Below are 2,728 nucleotides of genomic sequence, written 5' to 3'. Positions count from 1 at the left end.
TTTCCATAACGCCAGACTTTATTAAAGACCAAAACTTTTAGTAGACTTCTATAGGAAGTCCATCATACCCTGGGGATTTTCCTTTACACATACTCTTGATAGCATCGAAAACCTTAATTTCCTCCAATTCTCTACTTAACAAACTTGTATCTTCTTGATTTAGGACAGAATGGCATAGGTTAAGAAAATAATCTTGAAATTTTACCTGACCAGTTACCTTACTAAACAACTTTTCAAAGTGCTCCTTTATAAAAACAGAAATTCCCTCTGTGCTTTCTATAATGGAACCATCAGTTTGTTTTATGTTAGTAATGTGTGCATGATTTTTCTTTTTCTCAACACAAAGTAGATGTGCAGATATCTTTTCCCCATTTGCACGATCATTTAGTTTGGCTCTTATCTTTATACCTTCTAATATTTCATTCTGGATGTCACAAATACTATTCTTGAGAATCTTAATATTTTCATAATTTACACTAGTTTTATAGTTAATGTCATAAATTTGACGCAATCTTGTTTGTAATAAGTTCAGCAATCCATACTTTTCTTGAGAAATATTTTTACATAATTTGAAAAAGAAGGTTTTATATTGTAATTTTGCCTAGTCCCACCATAAAAGTATGTTATCAAATGTACCCTTTTTCTGCTTTATACACTGCCATACATGTAACAAAATTTCTTCAATTTCATCAGAATCTAAAACTTTAACATTTAACTTCCAATACCCTGTGCCAGTTTTTGTGTGTTTATGTTTAATTTCAAAACAACCATACTATGATCTGAAAAACTTATTGGAATGGTGTCTGCAGATGTTATGTTATCAAATAACTTTACAGTATAAATCCTGTCTATTCTGGATCCATAGTTTTCGCGTATATAGGTGTATTCTAATATCCTGTTTGTGAATTTATAATTATCTTTCAAAGCAAGGTTTTTCACTAAAGTACTCATAGACTTAGACAGTAAGGCTTTGTTATTATTACTACAATCTCTTGTGTATGTTATAAAGTTGAAATCATCTCCAAAAATTAGATAATCAATATTATGTCGCAGGTAATACAATATTTCATTCCTGAAAAAGTCTTCCCTTTCAGCAAATTTACTTGCACCAGATGGAGCATACACATTTATAATAGGTATATATAATGCAGTTATTGTAACATACTCTTACACCAACAATTCTACCATTAGTATCCATTTCCTTGGTTAAAAATTTAACATTTGTTTTATTATTTATACATATCATTGTACCTCCTTTTAAAGCCATTAATATTTAAAGTGGCGACAGAAACAGCCATTACAAAGACGAAAAAGGAAACAATTACTTTTTCTTTGACAACCTATCTTTTCCATTCAATTTTTCTTCCTTCGTTTTTTCTTTATTGGATTTTCCTCTAATTAACTTTAATTTACTTACAGTATCTAAATCTATATTCCACTGGCCTTTTGGCATCATGTCTGAACCTTTATCATTTTTCAGACTGTCTTCAATATCACTGTCTTTTTGTACCTCTACATCCATGTCACGTTCTTCAGTAGCACCATCCACTGATTCATCATCCCTATGCACTGAAATCGCTATATTGATTTCCTTAAGATTTCTTGGTTCTTCATTTACATCAACCTCAACGGGGAAGAGACTTCCAATAGTATAAGGAATACGAGGTTCATCTTGTGAGGGTTGGCCCTCATCCTCAGTTATTTCCGTAACTTGAAAAGCTCCTTCGGGTGCACTTTTTATTGCAAAAATGTCACTGTCACTATCAGTTAAATTATCACTATTACTTGGAACATGACCCTCCAAGTCACGTGATCGATCTTCTATTTCGACTGTGTGTTGATGAACAGCAACATCACCAACATTCTTGGATAAGGGAATGGTCACTAGTTGTTTTCCTACTGCTTCGCATAAGACGTCTATCTGGTCCTCTTGAATGTTGCTGGATTCTTCTTTATCATTTTCAGTACTCTTTCCATCACATGGTTGTTCCAAATTTCCTTCATTACCTGTTGCCAGTTGAACATCAGGAGTACCATCTTCTTCCGGTATCCGACCCTTATCAGATTCCTTGCCGGGCATTGCTGGGAAATCATTCAAATTGAAAATATTCAACTTGGGCTAACTATCCATATTACAGTTAACTGCCATATGAGTCTCTCTTCCGCCCTTGTAACACGTCTTTTTCCGGCCATTATATAAAAACACAACATTGTAACCACAAATACTGATGGAGGATGGGATATTTTTCTTTATTTCCATTTTCACAGTGCGTGTTCCATTTTTCCAGACCATTCGCTCTCCCATGAAAAAAGTATTTATGTCGTAGATGAAGAACTTTCCCATACTGTTCGAGGACACTAATTAAAAGAGAGTCTTCTATATAGAAATGTGTATTAAGTATTGATATTTAAGTATATACACTGCTCAAATTGACTACTAGGGCCTTTTCACCATTACCGAAATGAATCACTTTGTCTTTGTACTCTCGTATAAAGACATCAAAAACCTTCTTAATAAATTTCACAGCCCTCGTATGTCTTTTTCATTTATTTCTAACTCATAATTAGGGGGACACGAAAATTTTAAACCAACTGTAGTCTTTGGATTAAGTCTCGCAGACATTGGAAAGTTGGTTGCCATCGTAGCTGGTAGAAAACGCTCCGTTTTCTATGATAACGTCATATCGCTTGAGGCGACATGAAACCTCCGGCTTGGCGATTCCTTGGA

General features: G+C 34.0%; 1 protein-coding gene across 1 annotated transcript; it reads right to left on the bottom strand.

The window, feature by feature from the left end:
* Positions 1-1,321: 1,321 nt before the first annotated feature.
* On the bottom strand, positions 1,322-2,080 carry LOC137641198 (uncharacterized). The gene has a single exon (XM_068373638.1). It carries the CDS (start codon positions 2,078-2,080, stop codon positions 1,322-1,324), a length of 759 nt encoding a protein of 252 aa, XP_068229739.1.
* Positions 2,081-2,728: the final 648 nt, after the last annotated feature.

This window comes from Palaemon carinicauda, chromosome 5 (assembly GCF_036898095.1).
Source record: "Palaemon carinicauda isolate YSFRI2023 chromosome 5, ASM3689809v2, whole genome shotgun sequence".
In the NCBI taxonomy this organism is placed as follows: domain Eukaryota; kingdom Metazoa; phylum Arthropoda; class Malacostraca; order Decapoda; family Palaemonidae; genus Palaemon; species Palaemon carinicauda.
Note: the sequence above shows the minus strand (reverse complement) of the source record. Positions and strands in the feature narration are given on the sequence as shown.